Raw genomic sequence first — 16,554 nt, forward strand, 5'->3', positions numbered from 1 at the left:
GTCAACCGGCGGCGCGAGCTTTCGTCCCCGCTCATTCTCCTTACAACGAACCCTCGAGCGACAGAGTCAACCAGCCGAGCAATTAGTGCCGGCGTTATGCCCGGGACAGGTGCAACAGGTGAAGCCGCGCCGAGAGGGAAATTCTGGCTCGCTGGGGAGCTCTCCTCGCTCCTCGATTCGTCACGCTCAACCGCTGCTCCGTTTCAAGACCGTTTCCGCTCTCTTTCCCCTTTTCCACGCGTTGTCACGTTTTTATTTTCATGCACGTTTCCTCCTCTTTACCCCCGGCGAGCTTCAAAGCGCTTTGCATTTTTCTCGCTGATTTTAAAACCCCCGCAACCGCGACGATTCGAAGCTCGAAGCAAAGATTTTTAAGTCCTCGCGGACGTTTGTCATTTTCAGAAATGGAATTACCGACGAAAACAACGCCAGGAACGATGTACAAAAACACCGACACGAGGCAACGGAAAAAATACGGAAACACTCGAAAAAAGCCGAACAGAAGACCCCACGAGAATTCGGAAGGCGCCGGGGATGCGAGTTACCACGGTAACAACGACGAGTTCGGAACGACCCAAATAATGGGCGGAAGCACGAAGGAGGGTCACAGGACCGAGAGGCCTCCGACCTTGCCGTCGTTGTCGCCTCCGTGGGTCATATTGAACGGCGCCAGTCCGAGACGAGCCTCTAGAATCTTGGATAACGAAATTTTGCCCCTCTTACTTCTCTCCGCGAGTCTCTTGCTATGAACGGAATCTCGCCGAAAAAAATCTCGCCGAAAATACGTTGTTACGAGGCCGTTGTGTCCGCCGCGCCGTGACGCAACAACTCGATGAAGCGGAGCGAACGAATCGGTTCTTCGACGGCCGAAGCTCCTCGTTCGTCTCGTCCCTTCATCCCTATCGACTATTAATTATCATTTGCTCATTCGATTCTCGAAATTTTGGAAAAATTATTACGAAACTCGACGACACCGGGGAGCACTGTGAAATATGAGAAGGTGAAGTCGGAAATGAAAGTCCATTTCGTTCAACACGCGAAGCGAGAATTTCTCGAAGGGAAACGGAACGAGTTACGCCAGCGAACCTCTGCGCCGCCACATTCCTACGCTCGCCCTGTTTTACAGACTCGGTGTCAAGCATTTCCGGTCAGCGATAAATATATGCGCGGCCAATCCTAGGCTTAATATATATTTCTTATTTCTAGCAGCACCGATTTTCGACCGATCGAATTCGTCTGATTTAATCCTCATTATAAAATGTTCGCTCTTAGATAAATCGATTGAAGGAATCGTCGGAGGTATAGTGAATCGGATTTGCGTTTGTACGACGGGGAATAATTGGCAATTTGTTGCCGCCTGTACATAGAAACAAGTGATATAGCGCTGTATAGCCAACCGGGTTGTTAGTTCGAATATATTAGAGACGTAGATTGTACACAAAACGTGAGAAAAATAAGCGAATAGTAGGCATCCAGGCTCGTCGAGGTAGCAAATATTTTTTTTCATCCAGAAGATTCGTCGTTGACATTTTATGGAGATTGAGCAGACGGGGAATTCGTTTTCGAGCGTCGTTCCAAATTCTCTTAAACAATCATTTCGAAACTCTACAAATATTTATTTATCGTGGTGAAATTGGAAAAAAAATCGTTCCTTTGCCCTCTGACAAAAGTTGTACGATCGGTGAATTCACGACGGATCACGAACCCCGACACTGGATCGATACGAAAATAAATACGCGATTTTCATGCAACGGCGAAATAATCAGCTGACAAAAACGAATAAATCGAGGATTCCGCGCGAGGATTGACAAGCCCATGAAAATAATGAGACTCGAATCGTATTGCTTCCTTCTTGGCTGAGCCTGAATCGAATATATCGATGATCGAAACATGTTCGATATGTACATTTTCCCACCTGCGACTAATCATTGAACTATTAAAAAACGCAGATTCAATTTGCTAAATTAATAAAATACTGATTAAAGCAAAATAACGACAAAGATTTTGGGAGTTTAAAAAGGCATAACTAAACGTTTTACGAATAATTAGCTAAAAATCTATAGCCAATAACTGTAACGGGTCAGAGAAGGGAGAGAGGAACGGAGGGAGAGCCATGAAAGGAGTTGTGACAATAAATACTTTATTAAAAAAAAAAAGAGAAAACATATGTAGAGTACCGCAACGTCGATACAGAATTTATTCATTTCTAATCAGTTGAAAAATAATAATTGATCGTAAGAGTAACCATCGATACGTTCTACCGAAACGTTCTTCTTCTTCATCATCTTCTTCTTCTTCTTCTTCTTACGCACAAAAAAGCTTTCGTTAAAAACGGCCTATCAAAAAATCCGACGAGAGCTGGTCACCGTTCGTAAGCGAATTAAATAAATGAGGCTTTATTTCCTTAAAAATTTCTATGAAAAATAAGTAGGTTGATTATCAGTAAAAAAACAAAACAAGAATGAATTCAAGCTGTCGTTTGTTTCGTATTAAAAAAAAAATATATATATATATGTCAAAACGTAGAATATCTCATTTATTTTTGCTTCGGAGGGTGATGTCTGCCTCGATTTTCGAGTTGCATTTTCATCGGATTGAAAACAAAATACGTACGGAAAAATGCATCTACCGAACGAATGTATGAAAAGAAATTATTTGAAGATATTGTTGAAACTTATGAATTTTTAAGGGCGATTCGAGGGGGTGGAATTATAATGATACATATACACGGCAACGACACATATGAATCACATAGGACCATGCACATTTTACGTATGTAAATACACGACTATTTATTATCATTGTCATTACCATGATTTCAATTAAAATCTTGCCTTTTTTCATTACGAAACGAATAATTTATTGTTCATATAAAATATGTAAATATCCATAAGTCAAGTTCGAATCACGCTAAAGAGTGACTTACGATTAATCGAATTAAATTGATCGAGGGTTAGATTTTATATGTGAAAATAAAAGTTCTGAAATGTAAAATACTTAAACGACTTACCAAAACAAATGGATTTATCGAGAAACAAAAACACTGTGTGGTGAAAAATAACACAAAAAAAGCGAACTTCCAAGCAAGTATAAATTGTATCGCGATATCTTTAATATAATCGAATAAATGTACTCGTTGCTTGCTTGTTTTTTTTTTTCTTTTTTTTCGTCGATATGCAACGAAATGTTTGGATGTACGCAGGCTTTTGCAAAAATTTCACATTTTGTGTTCGTTCCAATTGCTTAATCTGGAAGACTTTCATTTGTTGCTTTACCTTTCGTATTACTGTACATGATTTTTTTCTCCTGAGAATTTGTAAAAATGCGGCCCGATGTCCTGGATTAATTGGGAACGGAAAATGGAGCAAGCGAAATAAATCATTCAAAAGCAGCTCAATGCTCTTATCGTGATTCCATCAAAGCCGTAATTATTCCGTCAGTGATTTTTTAAAGCTTCGCTCAACTTGAAATTTTTCTTCAAATTCGTACTTAAAATGATGGAAAAATGGTTCTTCCGGATTCTAAAAAAAACGTACAAAATGTTTTTCAGACACATTTGGATTTGATAGTTTTTATTGTAAAATTTTTTTTTTATATTTGAATTAGAGAAAAAATTGTAAATCTACGACCGAAAATTCCGTTCATTCTCACTTTCAAAACAGTTTGGACCTTTTTGTCAAGTATTTTACGCAAAGCTAGAATTAAAAAATAATAAATAAACACAAAATCCAACCATACGAAAAACATTCGGCAAACGCACTTAATTGGTCAAAAAATGACAGCGTATTGTTGATTTTTTTTTAAGAGCGCTTTTCCGCATACGAATATCTTGCAAAAGAGATGAAATTCATAATATAAAAGGAAAATAAAACGAGATAAAATTTGTATATTTATGCGCGTACACGAAAGAGCTAACACAAAGAAGCGTAGATTACGTCTCATCCGGTCGAGTCGCACGCGCTGCAATACTAGCGATTAGAGAAACGAATGAAAAACGAACGAAAAAAAAACGACTATATGCAAAAAACGGTGTCTGTGACGTTATCGAATAAAAATGATGTCGTTTATCTTTTATAAATAAATTACAAAAGGACAAAAAAAACGTTGTGAATATGCTCGGGCTATCGTCAAGATGAAAGAAATAACGAAATATTATTATTGAACAAAGATTGATTGAATGAAATTCAAAAAAATATTGAGAGAACAATTGAAACAGAAATTCTGAAGCGTTGATGCGAGTAACTGATAGGAGTTAAGAAAAAAATTGAGATATTACGTATGATATATTACTCCAGACAATAAAATGTTATTATCGATGTTATACGACCATTTATTAATCTTTTATACAATTGATCGAGCCTTCGATTTCATCATTTTTTCGATCCGCATCTTCGTTTAAGCATTTTCCCCTTTTCACTTGATGCTAGTTGTTCTTCGGCCAACGTTTCCTTCAATTTTTCAATGTGCTCCTCGTAGTTTATCGATTCTGCGATTTCGCTCAGTGAATCGAAGCTTTCCAACGTCGGGACTGTCTTGTTCGCTGAACTCAACATCCTCGTGAATGACGCCGTCTGATTTGACGTTAAAATCGATACCGCCGTTCCTGGCGTTCCAGCTCTTGCTGTTCTACCAGCTCTGTGAATGTAACCCTCAATGTGCTTTGGTAAATCGTAAGCTACCACTAACTTTATACCAGGAATGTCCAAACCTCGAGCTAACGCGTCTGAACTGATGAGCCTGCGAGAAATAAAAACGCAATTTTTTTATTCAAGAGCCCTAAAAAAATTTGTAAAGATCACAGTCATATCACGGTTTTCGACACCTCGAAAATGGGAGCAAAAATAAAATTTTTTATTATCTATTCACGAGAGCGATCCGGATTGTAAAACAAAAAATATAATTTTCATCGTTTTTAAAACTCATAGCTGTACACGGTTACCTGCTTCGTTCCTGACCGCTTACTTTCGTGTACAGTACACCAGGATATAAATAAAATTAAAAAAAAAAAAACTCACACATCAATTTCGCCTTCAGCAAATTTTTTGAGAACGTTGCATCGTTGTTTAGGGACCAACTGAGCGGACAATTCGTCAACGGTGATATTTTTAGTGTTGACAATTGAACGAAGAAGAATCGCCAATCGATGAGCAGATTCACCAGAATTCGTGAAAACGAGAGTCTTCTCGATGGGCTCGTTAGCTACGAGTAATTGCCGTAACGCCAGTGGTTTGTACTCGGCTTCACATTTTATTGCTCGTTCTTTCAATTCATCGGGGCTCGTATATCGCCCGGTGAAATTGTCGATTTCCTTGTCCAAATCCACATCGTCGTCTCTGTCCGAGATTTGGACTGACGTAAATAATATCGGCTGCAACAAACCGAGCCTGCTCAATTTTTCCGGATCTTGAGACAATGTAGCGCTGAACAAAAGCTTTTGCGCCGGGATACGCGGGCTGTTCAAAATTCCAATTCAATGAGTATTTCATTTTATGGATAACGTTATAAGCGATATGAATTTTAAAAAAATGGAAATTCACTAGTCTCTTATTTTAGTCTTTCCATGAACCTTGTAAGAACGTTGCCTAGAGTGAGAGGTGGTGCTCGTGAGTGCGGAGCTGGAATATATTGCAACCAGTCGGTGGATCGATCCGCTTCGTCAATGATTAAATATTGGAGATCATCCAAAGAGAAACCAGCAGTTTTTTCGATATGGTCAATGAGCCGGCCTGGGGTTGCAACGACAATGTCAACTCTGCTGGAAATTTCGCCTCCTTCACCTTGAAATTTCAGAGCACAAAAACAACGTACGATCAAAAAGATGAAAAAATCGAATCAAAAAAATGGAAATAGGATATTTAAAAATTTAGATTTACTTTTTTTTGTGAGATTGTCTTGTTCAGCCTCGAATGAAGCAGCTCCGGAAACAAGGCTCACTCGAAGATTCGTGTGTGCGCTGTACGTGATGAAAACTTTGTACACCTGCGCTGCAAGTTCTTGCACCGGTAAAACTGCTAAGCAGCGAATTTTTGGAACTAAACGTGATTGCAAGTGCTGTATTACTGGAAGAACGTACGCCAGGGTTTTTCCTAAAGAGCAACGAAATTATTTTCCATTAATGCACAAAATTCAACAATTGATATTGTTTTTTGCAAAGATCCAAATCGAGAAACTGTTAAAACATCAAAAATCATACCACTTCCAGTTGGAGCCGAAACGCACGTGTCCCTTGGCCACCAACCAATTCGTCTGTCCCTGTTACATTTCAATAGCCATCGTATGATGCTCGCTTGAACCGGAAATAATTTAACCAAACCGTTTGATTTAAGAATTTCTACAAGCTTCGGGTCCAAATCTCCCTTCAAATCCTCCAAATCTGGTCCGCTGCTAAGGTCCGAAGAGATGATTTCCGGATGCGCCAACCAACGGGGCAAAACCCTGTGAACTGCTTTAGCCTTTTTCTTGGAACCTGAACCCAGAATCATAAACTCTTGTCCTTGTTTCAAATTTTCTAAATTTTCATTTTCTGACTGTTCCAAAGCTACACTCTGGTGCTCCAAATTTTTAGAAAATGCTTCCACTTCTGATTTTTCTGTTGTTTCTTTCGGGATATTATCCGTTTTTATTTTGCGTTTCTTTGCTTTTTTGCGAGAAACTCCCATGGCGCTCGATAGGCATTGATTTTTTTCTGAAGCTGTTTTTTCCTGCGACTGGGCATATTTCTGTTTTTTTCTCTCCTCAATTTTTTTCAAAAGATCGGACAGATGGTTCGTGTCACTTTTTGGTTCAGCTGACTCAGTACCCTCGTACCTATTAATGATAAAATTTCAATAATTCACCAACGGTAATGATATTAATGGGTAAGTTTGTTATTAAAACATTTGTACAATGATCCTTGAATTGTTAATCAAAATAAAATATTTTGCTTCCAGTTGAAGAAAATTTTACCCAAATTTGTCTAGACTAATTTGACACTTTGACTAGCAATGAAATGAAAATAATTATCATTGATGTTAGAGCAAAAAAATTCAGTGTGTTCAACAACAGTATGTAATTATTTATGATCAATTACGAAGTAGTTTCGAAAGCGGTTGGAGTATACAAAAACAAAATCGAAATATAATAAACGTTGTGATTTATATAATACATATAATAAATAAACACTGATAAAACATTGTGATTTACCTGTTAACCACGAATAGTTCCATTTTTACTTTTTTCTCACCAAATTTACTTGAAAATTTGATGTATATTACTCTGTTTATTTTCTCAAAGTAAGTTGAATCTAATTTTATATTTATTATTGACTTGGACAGTTATGACCACAACTTTTAGGTTAGACGCATGGAACTGTGCACGTGCGTCGATTTTTTGAGGAATTGAAAGAAATGCGCGCAAAACACTAGTCGTTTCATGATTCATTGTTCATATTCTTTTATTAGTGGAATATCGAAATCCAACAATGAGTTAAAATTTGATGATGGTGAAACTATGATCACAAGCTCATCTTTTTGAAATTATAGTTTTTGTTTTTATTTATTATATTATTCGTCAAATATACTCAACCATGACATATTTGACCATCAAAACAAATATATTTATTGAATAATAACTATTATTGGCAATAGTAATGATAAAACTTTTCTTTCAACTTTAATTGTGAGACGAATAATAATAATAATAACAATAATAATAATAATAATACAGTAACAATTATTTCTAGTACAGCTTTAAAGTTTTAAAAATTTTCACATTCCGTGCGCACTTTTGATGATGTATATATGCTAACATTTTTATTCAAAGTGAATTTGATTCGTAGTGTTTCCGGTTTGATAGTTAGACGCACAACAACTCAGCGCGCTACGATCGACTTCCTTTCCATGCCGTGCTCGCCAAAATGCAGAAGGTAAGCATTCATCAATTTTACGTTTTATTTGATAAATTGATGCATTTTTCAAGAAAAAATGTTCTAATTTCTAACAGGTAACAAAGCAGAAGGAACCAAACCATTCGGTGCAAGTCTTCGGACGCAAGGTTCGTTCAATCTTATTTTATTGATATTCCAATCGGTGACATCGGATGTGCGTGTGTACATAACCTGAAAATACAACTTTGGCCAAATCCGCGTTTCACTTTCACATTTTCCTTTCACATTAATTATTTAACAACAATTCATACGTTAATTGAATTACCAACCCTAACTAAAAATAAGTTCAAACTACGAATCTTCATACATTTAACTGAGTCAACTATTTGTCCGTGAGTCGAGAACATATTTTCAGGAACAATTTTTTTTTTTTCCAATATTTTAGAAATTTTCAATCAAATGGATAACAGAATTAATTTATACATTATTGTGATTCAGGCCGACCATTCGTTTTCCCCTCAATATTGATGAAAAGTAAAAACCAATAAATCGTGGACAAAATACAACAGAAACTAAGACGTTTTCTATTTCTTTAAAATTAGAAAAGCGCCACAGCAGTTGCGTACTGCAAACGTGGACGAGGAATTCTGCGAGTGAATGGACGTCCGTTGGAGCTGGTAGAACCCAGGGTGCTCCAGTATAAATTGCAGGAACCAATCCTGCTCCTTGGAAAGGTAAAATAGTTATGACGAACCTCAATTTTTTATATTACACAAAATATGGCAAGTGGTCAGAGCTTTTTGTCATTCAATATACTGACAGCTGTGCAATTCAATGTGAATCAAATAATACCAATAATTTCTCATAAACAATGTTTTCTAACCATGATTTTGTGTCTGTAGGAAAAGTTCTCTGGTGTTGACATCCGAGTACGAGTCAATGGAGGTGGACATGTAGCCCAAATCTATGCGATACGACAAGCCATTTCTAAAGCCCTTGTTGCATATTATCAAAAGTGTAAGTAATTATTTTCCTATTCTTATCTTGGTTTACTTTGAAGAAAAAACAAACGTTGGAATTTTTGCTAAATATAGTATGCTCAATAATCATTGAGATAGCATTGAAAATAAGAGAAAAAGGCAGTAGAACAGAAACTTTGCTATCTATCCTGAAGTCATTATAAAAATGATAAAGACCGAGTGTTTATAATAATGTATTTTCAATTTTATGGATTCCAGACGTAGATGAAGCGAGCAAGAAGGAAGTGAAAGACATACTTATCCAATACGATCGTACACTTCTCGTCGCGGACCCAAGACGTTGCGAGCCGAAAAAATTCGGTGGTCCAGGTGCGAGAGCACGATACCAGAAATCTTATCGTTAATCTTGGACAACTCTTCTTATGCTCTATTCACATAATTGAATAAAAAAACAAAAAATATCTATAAAAACAATCGTTTCCGTTGAATCCTTGATAAAGTTTGGGGGCTGGAATTGAAAAATTGACCGTATTGCCAACGAATTAATATATCGTTTTGCCTTCAACGCAAAAATCTTCAGGCAAGACCTCGGTGTCGTCGCGAGTAGGGAAGGAGCTTCGAACTTTTGTAACTTTTAGATGTAAACTTTTGCGTCATCTTCAATCATTTATTGCACGAATCATTAGAAAAAAAAATAAGTCACATTCTATTAAGGTTACATTGAATATAACGTAAAGATTTTTTGTACATTGGCTTAACTCGATTTTCGAATATAGTAAGTTGATGTCGCAAATTTTTTACAAATGATCATTTTAAAAAATATTTTATAAAAGTAGAAAAGTTTCTACAAAACTCATTGATATTCGATTGATTCGATGTTTTTTTTGAAAATTCGCCAAAACACCTTGGTAATCTATTAAAATATATCTATATCTATAAAAACTCTGAAAATTTTTCTTTTGCAATGATATCGAAAATTTGCCATTAATTTGAAAATATTACGTTTACGCGTTATTTTTGTTCTTTGTAACCGTTCATTTGAAAAAATGGTTATTCTAGTGCTTCTCGATAACCCAACGACAAATCTTATCCTCGAGGACTGCCGATTTACCCAATTCAGTAACGGACTCATGTTGAAAATCGATGCTCCAATCTGACTCGTTTCCGCCCGATTCAGATTCGTATGTTTTGTTGTTTTCCAATTGTTTCATCGTGTCTTCGGCCCAAGATCGACGATTCTAATTGAGAAGAAAGGAAAATTGAATAATTTCGATACGAAGCTGCAACTAGTTATTGCGTGTTGAAAAAAAAAAAGAGGACAATACCATGCTCAACAATTCGGAACCAGCTTTTCGAACTTTTTTCACTAGATTTGCTCCAAATTTTTTCTTCTTCATCGAACAATTCTCCAACCTTTTGTAATGATCCATTATTTTTTCTTCAAGCTTTTCTTTCTGTCTATGAAGATGATTGACTTTGTCGCTGAGGAAAAAATTTTGACGTGAGGGTAAAAAGTCATCATTCTTCTCCACCAAATTCCTCTTTGAAAACTGACGACTTACGTGTACAATTTTTCTTCCATATGATAATGCTCCTTGTCCTCGAACGAGTGAATCAACAATTCATGATACTGATTGAACAACAGACTCAAATGATTCATCAACGATCGTCGAGTGCTCTCGAGGCCAGAATTCACTTGCAGCAACATTTCGGAGCTTTGATTTAATTTGCTTATCTCAAGTTCCAACGCTGTGCATTTGTCGTTCTTCAAATTCATTTCGACCTCCATTTCAGTCTGTTTCAAGCTCACGCGATTCAGGTCGATCTTGACTTTTTTGTAACTCTCTTTAAGATTATCGTGCTCGACTCTCAATTTTTGCGTCGACGTGTATAAAGTCATGAAGTCTTCCTGCAAATTTAATTCAGAGAACAAAATGAAAAGAAATAATTAACGTCACGCTGTCATTGGTGAACGAATGTTTTCTCATTTTCTTCTTACCTCGAGCTTAGCATGTTCGACGCGCAACGTGTTCAAATTTTTAGTATTTATTTCAGTCGCACCCGATTCTTTGCTAACGTTCACCAAATTCTTCTCCACCTCGAGACCCGTTTCCCGCTCAAGTTTTCTAATCGCATTCTGAGCTTCCCGAAGACTTTTCCTCAACGATTCCCGCTCCCGAAGAATATTATCATATCCGGTGTTCAGTTGGTCGTGCAATGATTGCAGACTTGCTCGATCGTTCTCTAGTTGCGTGCGAGCGCGTTCTTTACAAATCAACATTTTCATCGACTGTCGAAGAATTTTCCGTTTAAAGCGTTGAGAATATTTCGAAATATTTGAAAAAAGAATTCTTAAGCGTCTTCAATAATCGACCCTAATTACCCCATCCGTATCTACCGCGAGTTGAGTTTCCGTTGAGTGAAGGTTTGTGCGTCCACTCGCCCAAGACGTCCAACTCGACGAAAGCTTCGTCACAGGCATTTGGAATCTCGTCTTTTCCAATTTGAGGCGCTCCACCGAAACTCCAGTTCTTTGAATTCTCTTTAGCAAAGTCTTCATTCGATTCTACGCACAAAATAAAATGAATGTATGTGCGAAGATGAACGAGGTCCGAAATTAACGGAAAAATTACCTTCTGGGCATCGATGATTTCTTGCAAATCTTTTATCGTCGATGAAGGTAGTACATCAATGAAATCGGATGTCGGATTTTTTTTCGCACTCGTAGCTCCTTCAAGGACCGAGCATTTGACGTAATTCACCACTTCAGGGATTCCCCCGATGCTGATTTCAACAAAAATTTTCCGACAAAAACACTTGCACCGAAATTTTCTTCCACATGGCGCTCAAACGATGCGATTTATTTTCATTGACATTACCTTTCAATAATCTTTTCCACCGGAAGATTCAGCAGCGATTCAACGTTCAGACCCAGTTTCTCAAAAAGCCCGGTCAATCGTTGGCCGTTCAATTTTTCGGCATTGAGATTCGACTCCAGAGTCTCCGCTCTCTCGCGTTCAAGCCTCAATTTCGAGGACAATTCGTTGTACAATTTTTCCACTTCCTCAAGCCTCAACGAAAATAATGTACGATCAGCACAAATCAATGAATAATGTACGATAATTGAGAAAGACTTTATAGATTTTTTCGGTATTTGAATGCCTGAGACACGCCCCTTAAACATACTTCTTCAATTACCTCGATATTTGTTGAATGAAATTTTTTATTTTTCCCTCGAGCTGTTCAACTTTGCGTTCCAGTACAATGACATTGTTGGTCGACCTGTCGAGAGCCATGTCCTTATTCTGAAAGAAAAACATCATCCGCACCAGTTACACGAGCACATTGTTTTTCTTTTATATTTTTCATCCGTCAAGATAACAGTTCACCTCGATTGTCACCCTCATTTTGCCAACATCGCCAAGAGCAAGATTTTTCTCTTTCTCCGAAATCGTAAGCTTATTTTCGAGCTCATAACATTTGGCTTCCGCTCTCATAGCTCTGCCTTCGCGAGCTTTCAATTCCTCGAGCCGTTGATTCGACATTTCCAGCAATCGTTCCAAATCGTCTGCTCGTCTCTGCGCGCTCTCGAGCAGCAACTGAATTTTTTCTTTCTCCTTGCAAACCATTTCATTATGATTTTCTAGTTTGACGATTTTCTCGCGCTGCGACTGTTCCAAAAACATTGACTCGTTTTATTTTCACTAAAAATTGAATGATTAATCGCCGCGTAGTTTGCCCGAATCCTACCTGATAATCCTCTCGATGGATTTCGAAAGAATTTCTCCGATCGTTCAAGATACTCTGCAATTTTTTATTCTCTTCGAGAGCCTCCCTGCACAGAACTTCTAAGTCACAATTGCTGTGGGACAAATGTTCTTTGTCAACGCTCAAAGAATGTATTTTCATCGACAACTCGTTAATCTCTTTCTCTCTGTGAAGCCTAATCGCCGGCGAAGTCGTCGCGTAGAAGCATTTTTCCTCGAACGAGTCCATCATCGCCATCAGTCGTTGATTCTCGAGCTCGAGCTTGAGCATCCGAGCTTGCGCGCTGTTCGTCAACTGCTCCGACAGGCTCTTATCCGCAGCTCCGGCTTAAAGTTGAATTTTCGCTCAATTAATGAACTAGCAAACGAGAAAATTGCTAATCATTTTACTTGTTATCTCGTAGTTTTTTCACGATCGAAAGGAAGCTTTCTGAAGAGCTTCCAAAACGTTTTGACATTTTTACAACCGGCGAACCTGCGGCTAATTCTCGTTACCAATCGTAAGATGTTTCGTAAGTTTACCAGGTTCCTCTCCTTCCTCTCCCAATCCAGCTTTCATCGCAGCTTCGTTCGCTGCAGCTTTTTGCAATCGATGCAGCTCGCCATTTTCCTCCAAGAGTTCCTTCAAATTTTCCTTCTGAGCACTTTGTTCCTGTCCACAAATCCGCCATTGGCTACTGTTACTTTTTTTCATTTCAGTATCCGATTCAACGAGGACGTAAAACGCCCTCGCATGGCATTCATAAAATCGATTGCAACCCACTCACCAGCGACATTTCGTTAACGAGCTTCTCGTAGCCAATTATTTGAGCCTGGAGTTCCTTCACTTTCTCGGCATTGCGTCTCGACGATCTCGACTGTTCTTCCAACATTTCACGATTCTCGTTCAATACCCTTCGGAATAAAACAGCATCGTCAATTACACTTCTTTTAACAATTCTGTTAAAAACTATTAAAAAATTCAAAACCACCACGAGTGATGATGAAAAGCATTAAAAGTCGCTCTAAACGTGCAAGTTTTGCCTCTTTAGTGTAAAAATTTATTTTTATTCATTTATTTCTTGTTTTTTTTTAAGTCTTCGGCACCACGATGACCATACCGATTTTCTTCGCTAAGTTCTTCGATCCAAGTTTTGTAGAACTCCAAATCGGTCAATTTTTGACGATATCGTTGAACTTCCAGTTCCAAACGATCGGCCCGCTCGGCTCTTTCGGTCATGGCATCCAACTCGTCCTTATAAGATTGCACGGTGCGAGCCGCGCGCGTCAATTCGAAATTCTGCAAAAAAATGGCTTTTAAATTTCATTCGTTCGGAGTTTGATGGAAAAATATTGGAGAAGTGAATTAACCTCTTGTTTGACTTTGGCCAGCGAGGCTCGTACGCGTTCCAGCTCATCTTTGCACTCGAGAAGAGCCTCGGCTTTTTCGTCCCTGAATAATCAATGCGGCTTTATCGAGGCTGCTTCGAAATTCGATTCGCACTTAAAAATCGCGGTTTTGAACTCACAATCTTTGACGCTGCTTCCTCAATTTCGATTTCCAATCGGCCAATTCAACGGCGGAATGATGATTTTTTTCCCGCTCAGTTTTCCCGCTCGGAGCCCTGCTTTGAGCCGCGCCGCTTTCGTCCTCGATCTCGATCGTAACATCGTCTAGCGAACTCCCTCCCCATTTCTATAAAAAAAGAAATTCGAACCGAACGGTCCGTCGTTGCAGTTGAATCGATGAAAATTTAAAGAATCGATAAACCGACGAAATTTTTCGTCGGAAGTAACAAATATGTTGATGCTACAATTCACCTCTCTGTAAGTGTCACGTTCTCGAAGCAAATGTCGAATTTGTTCGAAAAGACCGGTTATGTTTGCATTCTCGAAAGTCTCCCGAGCGATAACGATGTCAGATTTATCGGTGATTTGCTTTATGCAATCGACTATTTTCAGCTGAACGTCCAAATCGAGATTTTTTATTTGCATGATAAATTTCTCTTTGTTTGGACACTGAACGGCGCAGCCTAATAACAGGAGGAGAATGAGTCGAGCTTCCTCGACGTTCGACAGAGGCTCCTCCCCCAAATTCCTCGTCTTCGGCTCTTTTATTATCAATTGACCCAACTCGTCCTCGTAAAATCTCTTCAAATTTTTAACTATTATTTCCAAATTGTTGCTCCTCCGCCTCGCGTCTCCCGATGTCGCTAAAATCCCATCGTAAAGTGGCTCGGGATCGCTTCACACACACATCACTCGTCTTAGTATTCATTTTTTCATATTCCAAACGAATCTTATTTCCAGGTTAGACTTTTTAAACGAGAATTTCGGTTAAGAACCGCTCGCGCTACTATCGATTCGTCCGATGTCGTTTCGCACTCGCGAAATCATGATTTTCAGTGAGAAAGAAAAAAATAACATCGGTGACGGTCAACTTACATTTGCAGGAACACTTCATATATCAAAACACCGTCGACCAAATCGTTGTAATCCAGCGGTCTTTTAGGATCATCCAGACAGCTGGCCAGCTGCAAAAGTCCACAAAATTTTGCCGGAAAAAATTAACGGGCGCAGACGCGTCGTAATATTTTGAAAACTCTGACAACTGGTTTAATAAATTGGCGAAAATTTTCGACACTCACCCACTGCACGAGTGGCCCGGACATGATTTCCTCAACTTCGGAGGAGCAGGCCATTTTTATTGAAAATTTTCTGATCGTAAAGATCACAAAGATGAAATATTTCGGTTTAAAATTTGCGAATTTTGGCACTGATTTACCTTCGACTACTGTTCAAAGGTAACTGCATGATGAACACTTCCTCGGATAAACTGACCTTCGAATGTCCTGGCTTCGATGGAATAAACAGCCAATCGCACCGCTCGAATACATTAACGCGCGTGTGCCGGGGCGGAGACAATTGCAAACAACAGAACACCGCAACCGGGCCCAGAGCCCAGAGCGATTAGAGCGAGGGCCGGGTGTGAACGTTCTTTCCTTCCTCCATGTTAATAATATGTATTATCGAATAACGTATATAATACTATAAATTTCAATTTTTCGTTAATATTCATTTCAATGTCTCGCTGTTTCTTATCACACGATCGATCAAAATATATTTCTTCTTTGCACAGAACAAACGAATCGAATGCCAACCACACACGTTTGTTTTTTCCTATTTCGATCGAATTTTGGAGGCTTCTTCAAGATTTTTTGTTTGCTCATTTATTTATTCATTTATTCATATATTAAAGGAGTATTGTGGATGCGGACGTTTTGGAAAATTAATAGAAAGTTGAGAGTACGAAATGGCGTAAGTAAACAGAGTGCCCAATCGTCAAATTTCACTTGAAATGCTCAATAATACACAGACCGTAATTGGGGGGAGACGTTTATTGACTTTTATGATCGCAATATAAACATCTGTTTGGTGTAAATAGAAACGTGAAAGACAGGAGATGTGATCGTCGAGGCAGCAGTAAAATGAAGCCGCTGAGCTGGCGCACCGCGAACTGGCGTGAATAATAATACAAGCGCCAGCTTCGCGGACTACAAAATTACTACCCACTTGTCGACTTGTCCTTTCCGATGATTATTTTCGTTAAGAAACTCCCTCTTTTATACCTGCTGCTCCCCCCCCCCCCCCCCCCCCACCCCGCTGACTCTGTCAACTGCACAAAAACACTCCGCCGAATTCAGATCGATCTTTTGGGAAAAACCCATAATCCACTTTGCCGTATACATCACAAAGCTTTCTTGTTTGTCGAGTCAATATACACGTTTCAAAATACGCTTAAAAAGTACTTTTATTCTTTACAAAATGCACAATTTTACATATTAAATTATCATCAATTCGCCCGGGGATGCTCACGGTAGATAGTTGCCCGCAGCCATAATATTTCAACGTTAATACGTTACCGGATTTCAATTTCTCGAAATACAACCCATTTGTTGTGGTG

At 38.6% G+C, this 16,554-nt stretch overlaps 4 protein-coding genes across 6 annotated transcripts in view; 2 read left to right on the top strand and 2 right to left on the bottom strand.

Annotated features, from left to right (window-relative positions):
* The window catches only part of LOC122412075 (lachesin-like), an 85,106-nt gene extending 80,785 nt beyond the window's left edge, over positions 1 to 4,321 (top strand). For both annotated transcript variants that reach the window (XM_043421352.1, XM_043421353.1), the window contains exon 10: positions 403 to 4,321. In XM_043421352.1, the coding sequence (XP_043277287.1) occupies positions 403 to 749 (347 nt within the window). In that variant the 3' untranslated portion in view covers positions 750 to 4,321. The remainder of the gene's footprint in view (positions 1 to 402) is intronic.
* On the bottom strand, positions 4,310 to 7,674 carry Dbp73D (putative ATP-dependent RNA helicase Dbp73D). The gene is made up of 6 exons (XM_043421350.1): positions 7,183 to 7,674; positions 6,194 to 6,807; positions 5,874 to 6,086; positions 5,567 to 5,777; positions 5,016 to 5,453; positions 4,310 to 4,737 (listed from the first exon to the last, which is right to left on the bottom strand). The coding sequence occupies exons 1-6, from the start codon at positions 7,203 to 7,205 to the stop codon at positions 4,371 to 4,373; spliced, it is 1,866 nt and encodes a 621-aa protein (XP_043277285.1). The 5' UTR covers positions 7,206 to 7,674; the 3' UTR covers positions 4,310 to 4,370.
* A 142-nt stretch (positions 7,675 to 7,816) lies between these two features.
* On the top strand, positions 7,817 to 9,315 carry LOC122412076 (40S ribosomal protein S16-like). The gene is made up of 5 exons (XM_043421354.1): positions 7,817 to 7,903; positions 7,981 to 8,031; positions 8,467 to 8,598; positions 8,767 to 8,881; positions 9,103 to 9,315. Exons 1-5 carry the CDS (start codon positions 7,895 to 7,897, stop codon positions 9,246 to 9,248), a joined length of 453 nt encoding a protein of 150 aa, XP_043277289.1. The 5' UTR covers positions 7,817 to 7,894; the 3' UTR covers positions 9,249 to 9,315.
* Positions 9,316 to 9,500: 185 nt separating this feature from the next.
* LOC122412072 (protein Daple-like) lies at positions 9,501 to 16,036 on the bottom strand. 2 transcript variants are annotated; one of them, XM_043421349.1, is made up of 18 exons: positions 15,239 to 16,036; positions 15,036 to 15,124; positions 14,412 to 14,835; positions 14,120 to 14,286; positions 13,962 to 14,043; positions 13,712 to 13,890; positions 13,379 to 13,505; positions 13,134 to 13,263; positions 12,595 to 12,938; positions 12,234 to 12,515; positions 12,043 to 12,149; positions 11,724 to 11,915; positions 11,478 to 11,628; positions 11,243 to 11,410; positions 10,844 to 11,134; positions 10,407 to 10,753; positions 10,170 to 10,326; positions 9,501 to 10,082 (listed from the first exon to the last, which is right to left on the bottom strand). In XM_043421349.1, the coding sequence occupies exons 1-18, from the start codon at positions 15,290 to 15,292 to the stop codon at positions 9,900 to 9,902; spliced, it is 3,474 nt and encodes a 1,157-aa protein (XP_043277284.1). In that variant the 5' UTR covers positions 15,293 to 16,036; the 3' UTR covers positions 9,501 to 9,899. The 2 variants fall into 2 exon arrangements, with proteins under 2 accessions (XP_043277284.1, XP_043277283.1); XM_043421348.1 differs by having other exon boundaries at positions 11,228 to 11,410; positions 15,239 to 16,032.
* Between the last annotated feature and the right edge of the window lie 518 nt (positions 16,037 to 16,554).

Source organism: Venturia canescens, chromosome 6, assembly GCF_019457755.1.
Source record: "Venturia canescens isolate UGA chromosome 6, ASM1945775v1, whole genome shotgun sequence".
Taxonomy (NCBI): Eukaryota; Metazoa; Arthropoda; class Insecta; order Hymenoptera; family Ichneumonidae; genus Venturia; species Venturia canescens.